This window comes from Artemia franciscana, chromosome 2 (assembly GCF_032884065.1).
Source record: "Artemia franciscana chromosome 2, ASM3288406v1, whole genome shotgun sequence".
Lineage (NCBI taxonomy): Eukaryota > Metazoa > Arthropoda > Branchiopoda > Anostraca > Artemiidae > Artemia > Artemia franciscana.
In genome coordinates, this window is record NC_088864.1 from 28,676,350 (window position 1) to 28,698,531 (window position 22,182).

The 22,182-nt window shown below is 35.1% G+C and overlaps 1 protein-coding gene across 3 annotated transcripts in view; it reads left to right on the top strand.

Annotated features, from left to right (window-relative positions):
• The window catches only part of LOC136039780 (importin subunit alpha-5-like), an 85,271-nt gene that overhangs the window by 55,677 nt on the left and 7,412 nt on the right, over window positions 1-22,182 (top strand). For all 3 annotated transcript variants that reach the window (XM_065723697.1, XM_065723706.1, XM_065723715.1), the window contains 5 exons: window positions 2,036-2,291; window positions 11,806-11,944; window positions 12,722-12,897; window positions 17,897-18,067; window positions 20,346-20,540. In XM_065723697.1, coding sequence (XP_065579769.1) covers window positions 2,036-2,291; window positions 11,806-11,944; window positions 12,722-12,897; window positions 17,897-18,067; window positions 20,346-20,540 — 937 coding nt within the window. The remainder of the gene's footprint in view (window positions 1-2,035; window positions 2,292-11,805; window positions 11,945-12,721; window positions 12,898-17,896; window positions 18,068-20,345; window positions 20,541-22,182) is intronic.

Sequence of the window (22,182 nt, forward strand, 5' to 3'; positions counted from 1 at the left end):
GGGAGAAAAAGGGCGCGGGAGGCCAGTTTTCCTCCGATGACTCTTAAAAAGAGCACTAGAACTTTCTATTTCCAATCGAATGAGCCCCCATTGAAGTTTATGTGACGAATTCTTCCATATGAAGTGCCTCTGAAAAAAAATTTATAGATAATAAAAAATTAGAGCCGTATGGCTTTTACTATAGGCAACGCTATAGCGTTGCTTCTGATTCGATAATAATAGCTCCTAATTGTTGTTCTTGTCCCAACACATTTGTAAAATCAATTGAATTAATTTACTCTGTGCCTTTGAAACAACTTCTTAAAGTATGAGCGTTTGATTGTGGATTTTCTGTGAAAATCGTTTAGTTGAGGTCTCCAATGATGTAATCCAAGATGGTATAGTTGTGATCTTTGAGATTTCAAAAAACAGGACTACAGAGTTGTCTGAAAGATTTAGGTTGTAACAATAATCATGTAAGATAAAAGCCCAATAGATTCCTTTAACAAAATATCTAATGGTGTTTACTGTCATTGTCGCTTTTCTAGATGATTGTAAAAAAAAAAATGTAAATATCTAGTGGTATAATTACGTAAGCTGTATACTTTTCCATATTACGCCCCAAATGATTGAAATTTTCAACGTCGCTGGTTATAAAAAGAAGAATTTTCGTTTGAAGGTTAATAGAGGGCCAGAGTTAGAGTATACTGTCCTGTGTTATACGCATCGTATGTACAAAAGTGAGAACATTTCAGAAAAAAAGAAAACTTTCCCTTAGTACTTTCCTGTTCATCAGATAATACATCTCAATAATACATAAAGACCATCCCAAGTTTTCTATAAATATTCCAATTCAAATACTAGTATAAATATACGGTCCGTAGTAGAAAAAAATGATTTGGGGAATGGGGGAGGGTGGGGGTGTCAAATATAACAAAGTGCTTATTTATATTTTTTTTTGTCTAGCAGAGGAATATCTTTTGGGCCAATCTCAGAGTGGGAGAACTCCCTCTCCTTCATACCCGTCAATTTTTTGAGTCGATAGTACATATTAGGCCCGAGACGCATTTGGTGTTTCTTATCGAGCGTTTTTGCCGTTGCTACTTCAGCGCGGACGCACCGGGCGGTAAACAATCTTCCGTTGTAATATCAGTTGGTCATAATAGGTCTGATTGATCACATGTATATCATATTAATGTAGTAGATCTATCTAATAGATCATAAATATATCATAGGTCATAAGACTTTGTAATTTCATTCAAAATATTTGAAAAATGACAAAATTCGTCCCGCTTTCTCCTGTATACGTTGAAAAATACATGGTGGCTCCCCTCCCGCCCCTATATTTATATTAATTTTTCACAGGTAAAGGCATTTGGTGGGACAGTTAAGCTTGAAGCTACTCTGAAATGCTATAGGTAGAAATTGTCTTAATGTAAATGAATTCAGGTTTTGTTAAATTAGTATTTAGTTTAGGGCACACAAATTGGATTAACACTCATTTCTTTTTATTTATGATAAATAGGCTTTGATTTGCTCACGGGCGAAGGCAGGTACTAATTTGGGCCTAAACCCCTGACACTTTGATCTTCCTTGAATCTTAGTAGCTTAGGTATCTTAGTATCTTAGTAGCTAAGGAAAAAAAAGGGGAAAACGTCTTCAACCAGTAGTAGACATTTCGTCGGTCATGCGCCAAATTATTTTCGGAAGAAAGGGAAAAAAAGGGGGCAAACTACGGGAAAAAAGTCGGTTAAATAAAGCAACGAAAACACAAAATTGAACAAATTAATACTTAAAATAGGAAATAAAACCAAAAGAAGAAATTTTGGACATGCAAAGGTCTGAATTTACAACGTTTGATTTAAACCTATCTTGTAATAGTGTCTAAACCATAAGCACTTTGTCTATTATATTTATAAGTTATTATCTATCAGTATCCCTAAACCTCCTCTGCTTATTTGACGCTATATCCATTCATAATTAAACTCTGTGTTAATTTCTAGATGTCTCTTTAAGAGAGAAAGAGAGAGCAAAAACTGATGGATATTTTTTTTAGGCCGGAGCTTCAGTTTGAAGCTGGTTGGGCTTTAACAAATATCGCTTCCGGGACTTCTGAGCAAACAAGAACTGTGGTTATGTATGGTGCCATACCTGCGTTCGTCTCTCTTCTTACTTCTCGTCATACGAATGTTGCCGAGCAAGCAGTTTGGGCCCTTGGAAATATAGCTGGTGACGGGGCTGTTCTTCGAGATGAAGTTTTTAGATGCAACGTCTTACCGCCTCTATTGAACTTAATTAATGCAACAACCCCTGTGAGTTAGTTTCTTCTTTTTTTAGACCTAATTTTCACTGGATTTTTAAACATAATTTGCTTGGATCTTTGAAATCGTCTATACATTAAATTCATGAAAAAGAATGGATACAATTTATGAATACAAAGAAAGAATCTTTCGTATTCTCTTCGTAGCTTTTATACTCCTTGATTTATTGGATGTTTTTCTTTTATTTTACTATATTCTCATTTATGATTCCTTTTTGGCTTGGATCTAAATAATTGATATAAACAAATGAAAGTTTCAAAGTTTCTTCTAGTGACGTGGCTAACGAAAGTAAAAAAAAATTATATGCTTATCTTTGGATTATATTACTGTCTCCATCGACTAAGTATTAGAAGCTTTTAGTTTAAAGAAGAATTATAATTATAAATTAGATTAGAATTATAAAATATAATTATAACATTATAATTATAAATTAGAAGCTTCCTCTTCCAGTTTACCCCGGATAATTGTAATTTCGAAGTGCAATTACTGAAAACTGTGTAAACATGTGCAAAACGTTATTCAATTTAGACTATCAAATGATTCTTTTATTTTAAGAAAGCTACGATATTAAAACTGCTCCTTTTATATTATTACTGCTCCTTTTGATGTTAATATTTCTCGTTTTATGTTAGTACTACTCTTTATATATCAATGTTACTCCTTTTATATTATGTAAATCAAGAGTAAAAACATATACATAAAAGATCTAAGGAAAAAATGAAATGAAAATGAACCACAAAAACAAAACACGAAATTAAAATAGACCCTCTCCAAGCAATGAAGGAAAATAAAATGCCACTGAGATAGTTCAGTTTTGGGACTATATGAGCTTCAGAACGTATTTTTAGCTCTTGAATTCTGGTCTCAGTTTGTGGATGACATTATTTCTGTGTGAGAATATAAAGAGACGTCACTTAACTCCTTTTTGACATATTACGTTCGACTCTAACCTTCAGTTCACCTTTGAACTGGAAGATAATAATAAATTATCTTTTTTATGCGTTTTAATTCTCAAAAAGCCTTTCAGTCTTAAATTTTTTACATGTAGTAAACTTAAGCATAATGATAGATATATCCATTTCTCTTCTAACTACCCTCCTTGTTTGAAAAGAGGAGTGATCATATCATTAGTTGATCGACTACTAAAAATTTGTTCCGAAATTCACATAGTTCTTAAACAGAACTATTATTTCTATCGGTATTCCATTAATTTGCTGAAATCTGTTATAGAAAAAAGGCTTAGAAAGGCAAAAAAGATATATCAACTCCTCAACCCTTAATTGAAGCATCTCATTGGTGGGTAATAAAAAGAAATTTCACTGTTTTAACCTGCATTCCAAAATTGAGTAATAAACCAGGAAGAACACTTCCACTATTGCCCCCGTTAAAGATTTTATGCAGGTTTTCAGGGAGACAATTAAAATTAAGAAACATATTTTGTTCCTTTGTTAAATTTTTTTTTCCTGGTATAGGATGTTAGTCGTTTTGCTTTACCTTATCATCAAGAATATGTGAAAAAAAAGAAGGTTATGTTTGTTATTGTAGAAGGCATAAGAAGCTTACCATCAATCCCAATTTTTATTCGGTTGATCCTAGGATTTACTACTTACTTTGAATGTATATTCAAAATATCTGTTAAAACCAAGCAGATAAAATCTTGTACTTTCATCCAGGTTATGTGACAATTTGCCATCGATTCAGTTTTTGGTATTTCTCGGGTCATAATTTTGGCTCTCATAAATGCCCAAAACAAATTTCTATTAAGTCATCCCTCTTTATGAACCAGGCCAGAAACGTTTATGCTTGTATCTAAGCTTTTCTGAATGGCTAAAGAAGTTCAAAATTATTGACATGATAAAGCTAGTATGAATGTTAAGTTCGGGAAGTTGTCTCTTATCCTGTTCCTTTAATTGGTATAGATGATGTTGCGATTTGTTGCTATTCTATGCTCTAATGTCTTTCGTAGTAAATTGGTTTGTAAATTGAAGATTCCTTTTAAAAGGTTAGTAAGATGATTTACTTGGCGCCTTAAAATTGATGTGTTTTCTCGGTCGATGTACTTAGACTTAGGTCTTCACACGCCTGTTGGGGCATAAGATGACAGTGATGCCTCTCCTTGACAACCTATTAAGTAGACCCCGAAGCCGCGCTGAAATAAAATTCAGTGGCGGGGGACACAATTGTGCCGGTGGCGCCGAAATTTTTTCGTCGAAAAAATGTTGATGGCGCTCCGTCAATTTATCAACGTTTCTCCTATTTTTAGAATTTTTTCCAGCTACTTTCAAAAAGTTGTGAAAACTAAATTGGTATCAGTTTTTATAAGAATTCAGTCGACAAATTCCTTTTTGGCTTCGTTACCATGACCGCACCTTGGTCAAGATAAAGACGAGGTATCGATCTTAACTTCTCACAAACATTCTTTCAATCCAAATGTTTGATAGCAAGGCCTTAAACTGCCTGATATTTGAATTAATCCGACAAAATAGGTAATTTAAAATTCAATTTAAATCAAGTTCTAAAGCTTGAATTAAACAAATGTACTTGCACCATAAATCCCTGGCTGAAACCTCGATGATATCTAAGGTTACATCTTACTTCATGTCAGAATTTCCTGGTCTTGCAACCTGGATTCCACTTCTTTGACTACCCTGTCCCTCAACACCTCACTCTCTACGCTACAGAAGCTGTTATTTCTCATTGCTTCAAGGCTGAATCCTCTCACTTAAGAGTGATATAATAAAATTTTAAAATTAAATGTTTCAACGAAGTCCTTTGAGAATGAAAGAGCTTATTTATTCTCCTTCCCATCTCAGCAATTAAGGTACTGCAATCGTGTACTTTAGCTTCTTTTTTTACATAGCAAATTTTCAGAAAACTTGGCATGTCGTCCTTTAAAAACAGTTCTTTCCCAGTTGTTAGAAGAAAAAGAGGCAACATTTTCTAAAGAAAAGCTTTTAGCCTATATAAAAAGAGGCAACATCTTATAAAAAAAAGCATTATTACTAAATTGTTATTTCTGGCCTTAAATTTCAAAATTTGATTTGAATTAAGTTTTAAATTCCCTATTTTGTCAATTCTCAGGCAGTTTAAGGAGCCAGAATAAAAAAGTCAGAACACTTAGCTAGAAATAAACTCTTATCACTTTCCTTTAAAGCTTTGATAAGCTTGTAGTTATTATGTATAAAAATAATCTTGTTTACCCGGTCTTGGGCCAACATAGAACTTAGCAGTAAAGACCATAGAGCTTAGTCCCGCACCCCTGAAAACCCGTTCTGCTGCGGCACTTGTTGCCGCCAACAATAGAACTTTTCTTGCCATAGCTGTAATCCATGGGAGCTGAGTAAAATGTCTTTTCTAGAAGGCAATGGCGGTATTCATTGCACCTAATGGGGCAGGATCTTTTGATCGCCTGGCATGGGCTGACAAGCCCTGATGTAAATCTGCTTGACGCCAAATCACATCCCCCTGTTCTGCATTGTCGTTCTGATACATTGTTTGATCGAGCAGCCTCGTTTTTTTATGTATGATCATAAAGAGATTTAGAGTGGCTGCTCTTCTGAGAAAATCCACTAGCTAAATTCACTCAACAGGTTGGGGTAGCTGATCCACTGACAGCACCGGAGATTCCAGTCTCCTCTTCAGGCTTTTCTAGGGCCTTCTCTTCGTACAAAAAATTTCTACTTCATTAAATTGCTCACCACAAGTTGAAGTGGAGGGACCTGGTGTGTTGATTGGACAAATTTGGTTCACAGGAGATGTGACAAAGTACCTTGTGTCAGCCGACAGCACTAGAGGCTTAACCATTGTGAACTAGAATTCCCTTCTTGTCAGTGAACCATCAAGAAGGCTTAGACGCTCATCATTTTCATTCATCTTGAACGTTTCGAAGTCTAAAGGTGCAGCTGTCACAATGAGATCATCCTTTGGGAAGCGAAAGTCAAACTTGTTTGTCGCATTTTCTTTCAGAAGCAAAGTACAGCTATTATTATTAGGTTGCTCCTCAAGGTGACCTTTTACGAGGCCCCGCCAGAGCAGAGCAACAGGAAAGAATTCTCTCTCAATAGCTTCGATTGTAGTAGAAAAATTTGGTAGTAGATAGCAAAGTTCACGCATCAGTTCATATTCCTCATCATGTAGAAAATAGTCAGGTGTCCCAATTTTACACAGAACCTTTGCCAGAGGGCCTTTGTGTTGAATAATACTAAGCATTATGCAATATGTTGCATTCCACATATGGTAAAACATTTTTAAATAGGGTAGTCGAGGAATATCACGGCTAGTCGAAGAATATTACGATATAGCAAAGAGGACAGAAACAAGTGAATCAAACAGTTCGTGGTAACGAACTGTAGTAAGGAGCGACCCGGCTCAATAGTAACCAAAACTCTAAAAAACGGAATTTTGATACCAATAGTTACATCAAAAGAATCGCATTTTAATGCTGATTTTAAATATATAAGTTTCATCAAGTTTAGTGTTACCCATCAAAAGTTACGAGCCTGAGAAAATCTGCCCTATTTTAGAAAATAGGGTGAAACACCCCCTAAAAGTCATAGAATCTTAATGAAAATCACACCGTCAGATTCAGCGTATCAGAGAACCCTACTGTACAAGTTCCAAGATCCTATCTACAAAAATGTGGAATTTTGTATTTTTTGCCAGAAGACAAATCACGGATGAGTGTTTATTTGTTTGTTTTTTTTTGTTTTTTTTCCCTGGGGTGATCGTATCGACCTAGTGGTCCTAGAATTTTGTGAGAGGGCTCATTCGAACGGAAATGAAAAGTTCTAGTGTCCTTTTTAAGTGACCAAAAAAATCGGAGGGCACCTAGGCCCCCTCCCACGCTCATTTTTTTCCAAAGTAGTCGGATCAAAATTCTGAGATGCCATTTTATTCAGCATAGTCGAAAAACCTTATAACTATGTCTTTGGTGACGACTTACTCACCCACAGTCCCCGTGGGAGGGGCTGCAAGTTGCAAATTTTGACCAGTGTTTGCATATATTAATGGTTATTGGGAAATGTAGAGACGTTTTCAGGGGGATTTTTTTGGTTGGGAGGGGGGGGTTGAGAAGAGGGGGCTATGTGGGGGAAATTTTCCATGGAGGAATTTGTCATGGGGGAAGAAGATTTCCATAAAGGGGGCGCAGCATTTTCTAGCATTATTCAAAAAAACAATGAGAAAATAAATATGAAAAAGTTTTTTTTCAACTGGAAGTATGGAGTAGCACTAAAACTTAAAACGAACAGAAAATTTTACGCATATAAGGGGTTCACCTCCTCCTAATACCTCACTCTTTACGCTAAAGGATTTTTAGTAATTTCATCTATTTATTCTAACCTTTGTGATTCAGGGGACAAAATTTAAGCTTTAATGCAAAGAGTTATTGACGAGGTATTGACGAGTGGGCGAACCTTCTCATATACGTAATAAAAACATACGAACATAGAAGTTTGTTACGTAAGCTAATTCGTAAGTTACGTATATCTTTTACTAATGAAAACGTTCGTAAAAACTAAAAGTTCTAGTTGCCTTTTTAATTACCCAAAAAATTGGAGAGCAACTGGGCCTCCTTCCCCTCCTTTTTTCGCAAAATCATTCGACCAAAACTATGGGAAAGCCATTTAGCCAAATAAATAAATGTGCAAATTTCGCTTTAATTATTCATCTGCGGAGAGCCGAAATCAAAACATGGATTAACTAAAAAACGTTCAGAAATTAAATAAAAGAACAAGTTTTTTAACTGAAAGCAAGGAGCGACATTAAAACTTAAAACGAACAGAAATTACCCCGTATATGAAAGGGGTTGCTCCTTTTTCAACGCCCTGCTCTTTACGCTAGAGGTTTTGCTCTTTTAAAAGGTAGAGTTGAGAGAAAGAGTCAAACTTTAATGCAAAGAGCAAGGCGTTGAAGAAGGAGCAGCCCCTTTCATATACGGGGTAATTTCTGTTCGTTTTAATGTCGCTCCGTACTTTCAGTTAAATAACTTGTTTTTTTGTTTTTTTAATGATAATCTAAAGTCCATAGTTGACGAATAGGTTAAAAAAAATTTCAGAGGATCTAAAATTTTTGCATGTATCGCTAGATAGTAAATTTTGCAGTATATTTGCCTCTCAATAATCTCGGAATATGATTCGGCGCTTAAAATTTCCGACGGCGGCTTACTATAGAATTTTTGGCGGCGCGCCGCCGGTTTTTGGTGTGGCTTCGGGGACTACTCTTAAGCAGTTTTGACCAAATATATTCAAGAGACGACTTCTACAGCGCAGAATCCTTCTCGTGATAATGGCCAAGCGTTACTTTCTGTCGTACATGTCTTCTAATTCTGAGAGCAGTCCAACACCCAACATCAAAGAGAAGGCACCAAGTGTGCTATTAAAGTATTTGGAGCTTCCATATATGTTTCAAATGAATGCAAACTATTTCTCCTGTTTTAATTACTGGAATAAAGAATGGCTTACTATGCAGCTGGAACGGTGGATGCGTATTCAGTAGATAAAAATGCCGTTATATAGTTGCATACAAGGGATCGGACTCTCCCAAGCAAATTTATTAGGTCTACTCCGGTGGAAACAGAATTCGCTACTCACCTTATCGATTTTAGCTGGGACTTTCGATTTACAATCCAGACACCCCGTCCCCTCTCCCAATCAGTAACCAAACTATCATGGGTTCATATCTATGCTTCCAAAACTTGTATCAATTAATTTTGGCTCTACTAAATCTTAGCACTGTTTTATGAACTCTGTTGTAAGCCGACGCACGCATGTCGTACTTTGTAGACTCATCAGCAAAATTCGAATTTTTGCTCTTAAATGGTAACGAAACATCAATTCTTATGGGCTCTTTTTTTCATGCAAATTAGTTTTAATTTCTCAATCACTCAAAATCTATGCGTTATTATTGTTTAAATTTGCGTTCAGGGAATTTTAACTCTTTAAGATTTGTTATTTTTTTAATGATATTTCGTCTATTGCATCTTTGAAAACTAAGTCCTAGTTTGTAAAAGGCTAATATCCATTGTTTGGCGTTATTGGTTGTTTTTTCTTCTTTTTTAAATCTAAACAAGCATTTTTTGTCTGAAACAGAAAAAGAACTCTTTCACAAAAGCAACTGGGGTTAGACAAATCCGACTGTGGTTCAGAATCTTACATAACGAGCTGTACTAGGAAATGTAGTTAAATATCTTGAGTTTTTTTTTTCAAAATACTTAATTTCACCGAAAAAAAACTGTATTAAAAAACTTGATTATGGTATTTTTTAAGATTGACTACTGTTTTGCTAGTATGTTTCGTAAATGTTCTGTCTTCATGTTTCTCTTCTTGGGAGACAATTTTCAGTTTTTACGACGTCGCAACTGCTTTTTTCACGTCTCCAATTACTGACAATATTTTCTTCATGAATTCTTAGACAGGGTTTGTTGCTTGGCCATTCTCTTCAGTTTGTCTAAGGTTTCATATTTCTTTATATTATGTTACTAGAGCAACAACCTGAAAACAGCCATAGATATCTTCTTTTTTTTGTCTGCAATGAAAAAGAAAAGTTATTACTGAATCCGTTTTATTGGGCAACCGCTCCAATTACCGAAAATCCAAGATTCATTGTGTTGTTTTCTAATTGCCTTTGCACGGAAATCTATGATAAACAATGTTGTAGAACAAATCACTGGCTTCTCCAATTTAGGAAATTATTGTGATTTAGACAATGGGTGTTCACTAAATAGGGGGTGCAAGAGGTGGTTGTAGCTTTCAACTGTGAATGTGGGTAGATAAATACAATATGTTAAAAACAGCGGTAATTTTATTTATTATCTTTTCTAAAGATTGGAGAAAACTGGGATCAAAGCGAAATAAATAAAGAGATGAAATTTTAATGCCAGACGATTCTCCTGCAAAGAGTACACAAGAGTCTCAAGTTGTGCAACTTTTAAACCTAATAGAAGAATTGTAATGAAAAGCTTTTTCTTAAATTTGAATGAATCCTTGAAAATTCTTTGGCAGACCTCTCCCCTTCTCTTACAAAGACGTACAAAAATTGTTAGTTAGGATAGATGTTCGCTGATTTCGGATACCTCTTATAAAATCATATGATGACACACCCCACAGAAAAAAAAAGAAATGGCTCGACTGGCCACTGTTGAAAAATATTGCTGGGACTTAACTTGTCTGGTAGGTTTTGATTTTGGACCACAATGGCGTAAATTTAATAAAAATTCTCATTTTCAGTTTGAAAGTTTATAAAGGTTCGTAGAGAAGGTAGAATAGTTTATAATGGTCGTTTAAGTGTATTTTTTCCGCTAGGTCCTGCTAACCCTGATTCTTTCCAAGTTCAAAAATTAAGTATCTTTTCTTGTACCTGAACCGCTCAAATTTAGATATTTTGTTAAGTATATAAATCAACTGTAAACGATGGGGGAGTTGACGAAACTAACAGTATTTTTCCAGTGAAAAATGAAAAATTGGGAAGAAAATCTGAGCGTACTAAATAGGACAAACAAGAAGCAAAAATAAACCCTCCGAATTCTAAAAGTAAGCTTCCTTGGGATCTTTCAACGTCAGAGTCGTGTGAGGCTTGAAACTATTTCTTGTAGGTTTGAGATAAGAAGTTCTGTCTCTTATCTAGAGTTTAGGAACTAATCATAATTCTTCATTTCCTTAATTGATTCCCTAAATTCTTATCTTCAAGGTATCTAGCAAAACAAATTCCCCTTTTTAGTATTCGAATCCAACCTATCCATTGTTTGGGATAAATAGAGGGGGAAGAAGCTTGAGAAGCTATTATCTGGAAGAACAGGCTGTTGGATATCAAACAAACTTGATCGGAGCGTCATAAATTTAGTTTTTGGGGTCCTATACCAATTATCATCGGTACGGAGGGATAGGGTCTATAAAATCCTCTCATCAGGACATTTAGCAGAAAAGGATATCTGATTTTAACAAAGCTTGGTGGAAAGCAAGATCTATTGTTATAGTTATAATTTCAGGGCCTCGGGAACTGGTCTAACCTTTGGGGAGATGTCACTAAATTTTTGTCATTAGGACACTTTGCTGAAAGACGGATCAGATATATTTTTTTTTTTTTTGGCTAAATTTTGCCAGAAGCTTGAGAAACGGTAATAATTTTGCTTTCTCGTTGTCCCTATCCTTTTTGGCCATAGTGAGAGAAAGTGACCAATTTTGTCATCAGGACACATACCAAAACGGATTGTTGTGTCTTTTCAAACTCAGTAGGAAGTAAAAGTACCGGTCCTAGTTTTGCACGTCGAGTTTGTATCAGATGACACCTAGTTCTTGTCGTCAAGATATTTAGGTTGTAGGATCTTGCCGAACATCAGTTATCACGCAATTACTTTTCTATGAAATATGTTTTCCTTCAACATGATGATATTTATAACCACTGTTCACATTCTGAATATAGCTGAGGACACAATTACTCCTGATAAATCATAAAGTACCTCATTTATTCACATGAGATATTCTTGTTACTAAGGTGGTTTTATTTTCAGATATCATTTTTGAGAAATGTTGCTTGGACCTTATCGAATCTGTGCAGGAACAAGGATCCTCACCCACCCATCGATCAAATAAAGATGTGTTTACCTGGTCTAAAGCACCTCCTTACATTCAATGATAAAGAAGTTTTAGGTTAGTCCTTTCATATTTACATTGTAAGCTTACTGATTTGCTATCGTCCTTTGACAAAAAAAAATCGAAAAAAATACAAAGAAAAAAGTAGAAAAGTAAACAAAAAGTCAAAAAGAATGTGATGTTCATTTAATCTAGTTATATTTTCCAACGAGATACAAAAAAGTGATAAAATGATGTGAAAAAAAAATAATAATAAAGAAACGACGGTAAAACTTGAAACCGACAGAAGTTACCCAGAGTATGTGTAGAGCTACTCCTTCCTTCGCTTTACCTTGGTCTTTTCTAAACAAGATCCATATTTTTCAATTTTCAACTTTTATTAAAATGTTTGAAACATCAAGTGTGCTGAATTTTGGTGTTTCCAGTTATAAATCAAGTTTTGGGTATATTTAGAACGACTCTTAAGCGCTAAAGACGGGGATGGGGTATTGAAGGGTTTGCAGCTCTTCTATTCGTGTTATGTTTTTCTCGTCTAACAATTTAATATTGCTTTTTACTTTCATTTGTTTTTTTTTCTTTTTTTAACAGAAGCTTTTATTAAATTTTTGAAAATGTCGTGATAAGTTTGAAGTGTTGCCAAAATAGAAGCGGACGCCAATCGTAAAAATCTGCGAATTGGGGACTGGTCCTTCATGTTCTTGTTCGAGAAAACAATCTTCTACTCCTTCCGCACTGTGTTCAGCAGTGGAAAAACTGATGTGCTGTTGTCATCTTAAAGAAAAGATAAAAAAGTACTCATTGCTTAGTAGGTATTTATATTTATATTTTTTCTAGTTGATACATGCTGGGCTCTTTCGTACATATCAGATGCGAGTAACGACCGAATTCAGCTTGTCGTGGACGCTGGTCTTATTCCTCGACTTATTGAGCTACTGAATGGTGACGAAACTGCTATTGTTACACCTGCACTCCGTTGTATTGGCAATATTGTCACTGGAACAGATACTCAAGTAAGTCCCTTCTACTTCTATATGTTCACAGCCACTTGCGCTAAATGTTCAAAAAATGATTTGAAATATGAACTTATGCCTCCAAGACCGTAATACTTAGAATCATTTCTACGGATACACAGCGCTACCGCTTAGTGTATTTTCTCGGAAGGGTCAGAAACTAGTATTTTGAAAGGGGCCGCATATCTTCTCAATTATTCACCCTGATTAGAAATTTATTGCCTTGAGAAATCCCGAATTGGAAAAGAAACATTTTTCTGAATCAAGTTTGTTTCCAAAAAGTGATAGATATTCAGTGTTCGCACTTTTACGCTTTTACGTTCTAGGGGGGAGGGGAGGTATTGCTTCCCCCAAAGATTTTTTTTAGGGATCATAGTGGGTAACAAAAATCTATTCTCAAAATGCTCTTTTTCAGAAAGATTTTCTGCGCAAAGTTGGAGAAGGAGGGAAACCCGTCTCCCCTCTTTAAATGTGTTTGAAAGATCTTAACCCTCAAAAACTGGAAATTAGTTGCCTAACTATTTGTTCCACTCCTCTCCCGGACCCCTTTCTTGCCCACTAGTAAAATATTCCAACTTTTGTGAGAAAAGCGTTTCATAAATCTTTTTTTCTTTCGACCTCTTAGATCATTTAGTCGAAGCTCCGCTGTTTACAATATATTCTTAACGAAGTTGATTAATCTCTGACAGTGAGTTTATCGAAAGTGAGTAATCTCCTAGAAAAGTTGCAATGTTGCGTAATATAATTGGTAACGGAGGGAACGCCAACTCTACACCGATACTTTCTTTTATAAATTCAGATCAGTCAAGGATGCTAACATTTACCCGCTCAAGATCGCTTTATAATTATGCATATACTTTCGTGGCTTATTTCCCTATAGGCAAATTTATTCCTTTTTCCCCTCTATGTAAGTCCATTGTTTTGCGACACCTTTTTGGCATTGTCTAATTAGTAGGATAACATGGATTTTTAGTCTCTTTTCCTTAGTTTTTATTGTCCTTTATTCCCTTTAAAAATAAAATCAGTTTTTGACTTTTGACTGTTGGAACAGAATATGCTTTTCAACTGATAAATGAGCTCAATATGGCGGGGGGGGGGATTGCTGATAGATTTTTTTTTACACTTTAGCATTTTTAAGATATAAATATTAAATTGTCACTATCAATCGACGCATACCCTGATAAACCTATTGTTTTTCCAATGAATTTTTAAATGACACCATCTTTTGGTTGTCATTACTTTTCTATTTTCTGCCTATGCTTTTCGAGTTTTACATTTTTTAAAGAAAAAATTAAAAATCTATTGGATAACGCTTGCCGAAGAGTAGAGAAGACATAAAAAAAAACACTAATATTTGAGAAATGTCCTTGATTCGGAGCTATATTTTAGATCTTCATCTCTCCTTCGCTTGGTAGCTGAGCTCGTTTTAATAGATTTTACTCAAAATGAGCCCTTAAATAACTCTGTAATTTTTCAGTGCCCTGCTAGCAGTGGGAAAAACAAAAAAAGAGGATACATGAGTAATACCCGTGGAAAAAAGTGGTGTTCCTTGTTGTTCAAGCCAGGGGACTGTAATTTTCCTATAGACCAATCATGGCAATTTTAATGGCGTACTTTTTATTTCGATCTGATGTTTTTTTGTTTGTTTTTTTTTGTTTTTTTTTTTTCGAAATCTTTTCAAATTTGTTTTCACAATAACATTTTGCTATTCAGACTAATTTAGATTATGGTTACCATTCCTGAACCAGCTAGAAATAACAATTTATTTTAACTCTTTTTATAATTTATGGTTATTATGGGCTGTTTTTTTTTTTTTTTTTTTTTTTTTTTTTTTTTTTTTTACTTTGGGCCTTGGTTTATACCTTACGAAATTTCAGCTACCTCTGCAAACATGATGAGTGAACATACATAAATATAGAGGGAATATGGGCAACGTTGACTCACGGGTCACAGTTTTGAGCAGTTGAAGCCACCGTTTATCAGAATAGAAAAGTCTAGAAATAAAAAAAAATAGAGAGTGAATCCGAAAGTGCTGCTATCTACTATTTTAAGCCATATCTGTTTTTGATTTGGGAAGAGCTTGTCTTTTAATACCCTAAGTACTGGTATCATATCTGCTTCCCAAATTGATAAAGATTCTGAAAAGAAACGAGCTTGAGGCGCAAAGTATGCCCGTCACAACTCCGATATATTCCTTTTCTTTTCCAACTGTTTTACAAAAAAAAGAGTAGGTATGTTGCGCCTCATTGGAAGCTCACTCTTCTTCTGCCGGCTCTAGCACAAAGGGTGACCGTTTGCACTTTGTTTAAATCGAATTTCTTTTCAATCATTTTCAATCTACATCTTGGAGGAATAGTGTGAACCCTCTCCAATATTTCTCGTACTATTCCCACTCTAACTTTTTTAGCAGAAATGTTGGCATTTAGATCCGTAACTGAACCGGATTCTGATGCAATACAAACGTGGGCGAGTGACCCCTTCAACACCGCCCAGTCTACCGTCAACTGTTCAGTTTAGAGATAGGTTTGTGGTCCCTTCTTTTAACCTTAGTTATGCTGATATTTTCAATCAACATAACCGGAGGCATAGAGTACACTCATTGCCCCTCCGGTACCACCATCTCTAGATCGAGTCAGATGGAAAGTCGGTTCGAGATCCCTGCAGCAGCCCAACCATCCCCGCCTCTACGATCACCGATTCCTTAGCTCAAAATGAGACATGTCGCACCTTGCTTAAAATAGAATCACGCAAGGATTTTGAATCTGTATTGCTGAAGCCTTGTAATGGGTCTATAGCGTCTCCTACAGCCGATTTTTTTGTAGAAAGGCAGGCAGGTTATACGCTGTTTAAAACGGAATTACGCAAGGCTTTTCAGCTTTCATGATTGGAAAAGCAAATTGGAACTTTGATCCCTGTAACAGCTCCTCTGCTCAATGAGTATATATATATATATATATATATATATATATATATATATATATATATATATATATATATATATATATATATATATATATATATATATATATATATATATATATATATATGTATATATATGTATTATTGGAGACATATTTTGCTCCTAATGCTCCTCTGCATCCCTTTGGTTTCAATGTTTTAACTGAAAGGTTGGCCTGTCGCACTTTGTTTTAACTGGAATTAAGTGATACTTTTTTTCCCGCTTCTGATTACATAGCAGACCAAGAAGCATTTGGAGTGATCTTTGAAAGAAATTTTCAGCACGTGCAAAAACTGGAAGGTGGATTAGATACTTGTGCAAAGTAGATATTACCAATTTCTTATTTGCATTCGTAGCTAATAAATTAGTTTCTGCAGTTCGATTGTTACTATAGCTATATAAATCGGGAATAAATTGTAAATTACATTTTTTGTTTGAACCGGAGTTACAAAGTTTTAGCTTGCGTGCCAGGAAATAGATAATGTCAGTTTTATGCAAAAACGTTATATTTTCTGACTGCCCTTTAAGGAAAGTGTATCATTATTTTTCCTGTAAAAAAAATTTATTCTGTTTCATCAGTTTTTTGTTTCGAGGGTTGATAAATGCTGAGTTAGTCATTAGTAAAAGAAAAACTAAACCAAAGTGTTAATTGGTTTCTCATTACTTTAATCGACAAAGCCAACCAAAGGTTGCTACCACATTCAGCGCTGCCAGGAATCTAAATATTGTTACGATTAATCTTAAATTAAAAAAAGGTTATTTGTTGTATTTTGGTTTGATCTATTGTAGTTGATATCATTAAGGTAATTTCCCTGGTTCAAGGCTTATATGATATGGATATTTTACGCCTAATTACGCCCAATTAGAAGGATGAATTAAAAAAAAATTCTGAGTTTCTCGTTTTCATGCCTGATAAGGGTCTGAAGAGAATGTCTCTCTTTCCGCATCCGAACCTTTTGTTGCATCAGTTCCCCCCGTTTCTCGTCTATTTTTCTTGCTTATGCTGAGCAGTGTGATACAGTAAAGAAGTGCTGACTTTTTTCTGGCTTAATTAATAGCACTTGTCAACAAGATTAGTGAGATATATCAGCTTTAAGGGTGTATTTTTAATAGAAAGCTTATTTAATGCAGACACATTTGTCTTTTATTCTTTTCAGATAGGATTCTTTTCAAGTCATTAATTTGTTTAACATTGTTCCCAAATGGATTTAACGGGTTAACCTAGCGTAAGCTTGTGTAACCCTTTTTGACGAGTAGTTAAAGTCGCGATCATTCAGCCGCCTACGTTGTCTGTAAATCATTTCAGTAGCAAACAGATACCTTGTCCCTGGATCAAAATAGGCAATCAGAGTTTTTGACTTTGTTGGGCTCATGACTTTCGCGAAGTGAGCTTAAAGTTTGCTAATGGTTTCCAGGTTGCTGTTGTTGTTATATGAAGTCGTTTCAGGGATGTGGGTTCTTTATGTGATATTGAATTTTTTACCGGGGAAGGAAGAAGTTACAACAAAAATTACCAAATTTGGTGGCACATTGCATGGGGGACTTCGCTCTTTATTGAATTACACTTACACAAACTATTATATTACGTTTCTGCCAGGTGTTGGCTCAGAAGAAGGTCATTAGACTCTTGTTTTTATTTGTGGGTTAAAATATAGATGGTAAGCAAACCATGTAGTGAAAACCTCTGCTGTTCCTTGCTGCTTGACCAAAGCTGTAAACGAATCATTTATTAACATAATTGAATGTAACCAAAGTTGGGGGGGGGTGTATGAATCTTTTTCATGGGTAAGAGTATGAAACTGCACACAAAAGTACATTCTTAGGCCAAGAATTTCTGTGGATCATCAATCCCTTGCGCTGTTACGATGTGCCTTGAGATTTATGTGTATCTGTTGTATTATTCAATCTTGCTCGACCAAAGGTGGAAAAGAAGGGTGTATTCTTACTGTGCTGAAGTTGTTCACCTTGCATCTTTTGTTTGTATTATTTTACTATTATTAAGAAAAATCAAAATAATTAATGGGTATTTACAATTTTTAGACAGATGCTGTTGTATCCCAAGGAGCTTTGCAGGTTTTGGCCCGTTTGTTGAAGCATTCAAAAGTAAATGTTGTGAAAGAAGCCGCTTGGACCATCAGTAACATTACAGCTGGAAATCACGGTCAAATCCAAGCTGTCCTCACCTCTGGATGCTTGGAACCCCTGATTAGTGTGAGTACTCTTCGTTCTTAATAAGAAATGTTTGTCCCTTGTTAGATTCTTGTTCAAAACCTGATACTTAATGTGAACAGATATAAATGAGATGAAAGGCTGAAAAGGGTTACTTTAACTAACTTGGTTTTGTTAGTTAATGGAAAATCATGCAAAATTCAAATCCACTAAAATTATAAATAAGTTTTCAATTTTGTGTGCCAAACTAAAGTTGAAATTATTAAGTTTTACGATTAATACGTCAAGCTAATTTATACCTGGCTCCGTATAGGTAAAATTGGTTACTTAATTAAACAAAGCACACCCAAGAAGTAAAGTTAGGTTAATCCTAATGAAACTTAACCTTCATATAACCTGTAGTAATCTATATATATAAAAATAAGTTGTCTGTCTGTCTGTCTGTGGATCAGGTGACGTCATGTTTCTGTGTCGACTGACGTCATGAAATTAGTTGTCGTCATTTTTGCTTTGACGGTGACGTCATTAACGGTATTTAAGACATTTGTTCACGGAAAAATGTTTAATTGTAAAATGACTGAAGAACCTACAATGGCAACAGCCGAGGAAGCTGCTCAAAGAGTTTATGCCAAAAAACTTGCTGCTGATAGAGAAAGTAAGAAAAGAAAGGGCGTTGGGGTGGCGCGAAGCGCCACCCCAACAGCTAGTATAATAATATATTATAATTTGAACTATATATTTGCACATTAGGGGAAGGGGGAGGTAAAGTATTTGGATAGCACCTCTAACCTAACCTCCTCCGCCCCTAGTGTGCAAATATATAGCCCAAATTATACAAGTCCAATGCATTCTATCGCCCATCACTTGTCTTTGTGGCTATGAAATCAGTTTACTGACATCTAACCTAAGCGTCATTCTTGAGTGTACTTCGTTTAATTCACAAGTATCCAATATTGCCTTTTTAAATAACGAAAAGATTTCTCTTTTGATATTAATTAATTATTTCTTAGGATAATTAGAATTATTTCTTATAAAAAGAATATTTCTTAGGGATGTAAAGACCGAAGTTGAAACTGAAAACGAACAAGAACTATTGCTTATCAGATCACACAAGATATATCTACAAAACCATTCATCATATATGTGCAGTGATTTTTACTATGCTACCCCTGAAAAAATGAACTACTAAATTATTGCTGTCTACACATTACTGTGATTGTTACTATTGGTATGGTCTTTGGGGAGGGGATCCAAAGTCCGAATTGAAGTTCCTTTTTAGGTTCAAATTTTCTTGGGGGCTTTTGTAGACTAATCTTGACTTCCCTAGACTTTTCTAAACTAATCTCTAAACCTTCCTCTTTGGAAGGATCATGACAATATTCTTCTCTTTTCTTTTTTATATTCTCAGTCTTCCATTTATGTGTTTTATTTTTTATCGAAGCTAATCTCTTTTCCTGAAAGCTTTTTGTCTTATGCAAGTTCTCTTTTAAATTTCTTTTGTTTAAGTAAATCTCTTTCCCTTGAGTAAATGGATTTTTAATCCTTCGTTGAGGTTGTTACCTTCTTTTGTCTCCACATTAAAGCAGTAAAGCTATTGACTCTTGGTGTCGATTCCCAAAAAGGGATGTTTAGTGTAATGATATATCGTGTTACATTTTTGGGACTAAATGGGTTTCATTATATACTTGTATAGTCTATTATTCATAATTCATCAAAGCAGTAAACCTTTAGAAAATGGTATGTCTAACTTCTGTGTATTACATTTGTTCTTATATATTTTTTATCATAAAAAAAATCAGTAGCTGACTTTTGTTGTATCAATCTCTACATATATTTTGCCCATCTCAAATGAACGGATAGACTACTGATGCTCGATTTGCAAAGGACAAAGTCCTGTTGCTAATCAGCCCTGATGAATTTTGCCGATGTTTCATTTTTTTTCGGAAGCTCGAACAATAAAACAAAACAAGATCCGCATTGGATGAAAACCCCAATGTCCCTGTCAAATTTGTTGCAGAGTATTACTCGCCTCCTGGGGAAAATAAATCCCTCATTGTTACCCAGTGTCATGCGTAGGGGTGTTTTTTCATAGGGAGGGGCATTGAGCCCCTTTTAGGTCTTTTATATATATATATATATATATATATATATATATATATATATATATATATATATATATATATATATATATATACTTTATGTGTTATATTTTTCTTATGTAGTATTAACAGAGATGTCTTATGTGGTAAAGGCGATATATGAGTGACAGTATTTTTACAAGTGTTGAAAGATTTGTGGTCTAATTGATATTTGTATTTAGGTGCTTGAAAAGGGTGACTTTAAGTGTCAGAAAGAAGCTTCATGGGCTGTAACTAATTTGACGATGGGAGGTACGGTGGAGCAAGTCATCACACTCTGCCAGGCTGGTGCTATTAAGCCGATTTGTGATCTTCTCTCTGTTAATGATGGCAAAATATTGCAAGTCCTCCTCGACTGTCTCGAAAATATTTTGAAGGTAATTATTTTCCTCGCTAATTCAGATGATTTTTAACTTGTGATAGTGATGGCATGAGCGGGAGGGGACCAGGGTTACCTCTGATATATTGCTTTGGGAGCTCAATTGTCACGGTAAAAGGGCTCACTGACAACCTACTTTTAGTATAGTAGAATAATATTACTACCAATAGGTTGAACCCCATACCCTTTCAAAAGCATCTATGCTACTATGTATGAGGGCATACTGAAGAGAGGCTATCTGTAGCTTTTTCTTGTCCAATGTCTATGTATATCTAAAGAAGGTCTGAATTTTTCTTTTAACGTTATTTAGTAGCTAAATTGAACTGTTTTTTCCTTGAAGATGCACCTTATAAAGAACAAGAAAGAAAGTTGGGTTGGGTAAGGTAACGTAAATTCCTTACTAACTAAAAAGTTGCTAAGGAACTAGCAGGTTCTAAGGGGCGACTGAATGGGAAGCAATAAAATTTTATGCTACTTCATGTATCTGTTTTTGATAACCTATTATGTTTTGATCCATGTATATGTGATTTCAAATATTCATCGAACCAAAAATATATTTAAGTGGTTACTAATTTATCCTAACTCCGGTGCTGTATTGGGATTTTTTGCCAGTAGATGTTCGTGAGGATTGGGAGCAAAATTAAAACATAATTCTTAATGTATCCCTGTATCTCCAACCCGTATCAAACATGAAAAAGAGTGTATATTCTGTTTCACCAAAAAAAATACTTAAATTTTCGGGTAGAATCCAAATCTCTTACCTTATATTGAGCTACCATTTGAAATGTTTGAGACGCCCATGGATGCCAGAGCCCCTTCTAAATTGCCATTTATTGAAGCAAAATCACACACTAAATGTACTCGTGAAAAACAAATTTTAGTAATTCTTGAGGTTTTTAAGCGCCTCAAAGTTAAGGGGGATATGTTAAATGTTTTCCATAGGAACTGTCTGAGGATAGTTTTATGTACTACATATCAAAATTTCAAGTACTGTTTATCAAATATAAGCTCTATGAAAAATGCTCTTTCATCCGAATGTCTAGGGATATAATGAAGGAAGGATAAAGAAGGTTGGGTGACTTTTAGGATGAAGGATGATAGGTGGCTGAAATTTGTTCATTGGCCAACCAGTTGGGGCAGAAGAAGCCTTTTGCGGCGATAAAAGTGTTTCTAGGTTCTCGTATATATAACACTTTTATCGTGTTATATGTGTCACTTCTATGAGTAAGTATTAATACTGTGGGAAAAAAGTAAATACCGTATATTCATTAGATACGATTATTTACGCTTAATCTCCTTCAAAATAGACTCTCCATGAATATATAAACTGTCTCCTTTGTTTCTGACGCTCTTAGATACGTCCCTGGAAACCATTTTGAAACTTACCCGTAGATGTTCTGTCGTATTGTACTAAAAGTCATCCACCTCTTGGCAACACTGGCTTTTACGTACTCTTTTTACCTTCTTTGAAAAGTACCAAACAGAGCTAGGTCTGGTGAATAAGGAGATTGAAGAAGGATTGGGGTGTTGCTATGGCTATTTTAATTCCAGCTTTATGGTCGTTTAAACTCGTGTGTTTTTCTTCGTGCTACACCCCAGACACTGTAAGGACACCTATGCAGGTTTTTTCTGTAATAGTT